General features: G+C 39.9%; 1 protein-coding gene across 1 annotated transcript; it reads left to right on the top strand.

Moving 5' to 3' along the window:
• Positions 1 to 1,708: 1,708 nt before the first annotated feature.
• SARC_14629 (hypothetical protein) lies at positions 1,709 to 1,947 on the top strand (the record flags this gene model as incomplete). The annotated part of the gene is made up of 1 exon (XM_014291238.1): positions 1,709 to 1,947. A coding segment is annotated over one exon (239 nt), but the record flags the coding sequence as incomplete, so codon positions are not given.
• Positions 1,948 to 2,222: the final 275 nt, after the last annotated feature.

The following is a 2,222-nucleotide window of genomic DNA, read 5'->3' as shown; positions in this document are numbered from 1 at the left end:
TATATACAAACACACACGCACGCACACACACACATATATATATAATATACAAACACACGTATATACACGCATAGACCCACATAGACACATTCACACATACACATAATATATATATATATATATGCGCCAAAAAGGTCTTGTAAAATTATTGATTGCCAGTTTTAAGCCCATGTATTATTGAGCCCTGATACGGACTGTTATTGTAAACATATTTCATCGCGCATGTAAGTACAGTCAAAGGACATTGCCTACGACAGCAACATCTGAGCAGGCATACGCACAGTAAGTGTATGGATATTACCACACAAAAACTACCCCAGATCAATTTTAATATGGTTTTCGTAAGCTCATGAGGTACTTACATAAAGGTCCATAGAATGCAATATGGACAGCATGTATGCCCCAACTATGGTACTATTGGCTAACCAACAGATCGATAGGAATACACAACACTTTACGGCCATAGTTGGACTTATACTCAACCACATGCGCAGTACCGAAAGTGTGGTGTAGCAAACACGAACTGGGCATTATACACAACTATATCTAGCGCGTATTAAAACTTACTTGAATCATTAGAGACGGCGATTGTATTCTGAACGTCATCTCCCTCTACAGCACCCGTAGGGGCGTCTGAATAATCCTCCATCCTTATCCCGACTGATCAACCTGTGCACGTGTAGGCAAGGACCTTAACTTACTATTTGTAACTCTCAACACTTGACAGCAATATCTCTACTACACCTATATTCACGCCTATACATACATGCATATATATAAATATAGAGTAAGGGAGCGAGAGGCGGACAAACAATGGATTCATACATATGTAGCCACATGCATTTTATTGCACAAGACCTCCGTTGACCAAAACCAAAGTGTGATTTCCACAGTTTTGCACCCCGGCCCCCAGTCCATACTACTAGCACATAGAGACCCAGCCCCTACTCCCTACTACTAAAAGTAGTAGAGACCCAGCCCCTACTACTAGCAGTACAGTGGCAACATACTCGGGCGAATGGTGTCACATTGGGTTACGGGAGCGTCGCTTTTGACACTATTATGCACAATTGCCCCCTGTAAATTCATATTTGGGAAGAGTCGGCACTCGGCTGACAATTCGGATTGATCGTAATCTTGGTTGGGTGGATATGATTGGTTCAAGTGTGGCTATGTGCTTTACATATGTTAGTTATCACTGGTTCGAGGCGACAGGAACAGTTGAGGTGTGGATTAAGCGATAGCTATTGGTGGATCAGTTTATCAGAAGAGTTTAATTGTCTGTATTTTGAATTGATTAATTTAATTGATCAAAATAATAATATGGACTACAAATGAGTTCGATATGTTGGTGCGTTGTGGCTATATATATTTGTTAAAGTCGTACTTCATTGGCTAACAGATATCTCGTATGTTTGTTGTGTAGTGTATTTGGACTATTATAGAGCTACATGTCACTTATGTAAGTTACATATTAAAGGACGAACAATTACGGCAAGGGTAATCTCAGCCGTATCTATGGTGCAAGGAATGCGCACAAGCACAAACAAACACACGCACACACATACACTATCACACGCATACACACGAAAGCATCTATAGTGCTCGTGATATGCGGGGTCGGTTCTCAATTCTCATATTAAAAGTGCAATACCTGCACTAACAGCTCACTTCACGTACTTTAGGTTCATAACAACATCATAGCAGAATGATCATCACATTGTGGTATGTTACTGGCATCATAGCCGCCACCTTAATCGCGTGGAACTTCGTAGTGAAGTACCGACGCAATCGTGAGCATCTACCCCGTACCTTTGCACGATGTGAACGCACGCGCGATGCTGTCGAGATAACTAGCGGCAACATGTACATGCACACAACCGACGACGACGATGATGACGTCGACGTGGAGAATGTCATGGTCATTGGCGGCCAGGGATTTCTTGGGTGAGTTTAATGTATACCTTTCATGTGATGAACTAATTATCTCACGTAGGATTGGTATTATGAACACGTGCGTGTGGACACTGTTGCCAAACCATACTGGAGCTAAGGCCTCTCTGTGTTGGTGGTTGGAAACAGCAACTAGATTTTTAACATGATGGTACAATCCATATATATATATATATATATATATATATATATATATATATAAATATATATATATATATATATATATATATATATATATATATATATATATATATATATATATATAGTAT

The sequence above is a fragment of the Sphaeroforma arctica genome (genome assembly GCF_001186125.1).
Source record: "Sphaeroforma arctica JP610 unplaced genomic scaffold supercont1.4877, whole genome shotgun sequence".
NCBI lineage: Eukaryota > Ichthyosporea > Ichthyophonida > Sphaeroforma > Sphaeroforma arctica.
Note: the sequence above shows the minus strand (reverse complement) of the source record. Positions and strands in the feature narration are given on the sequence as shown.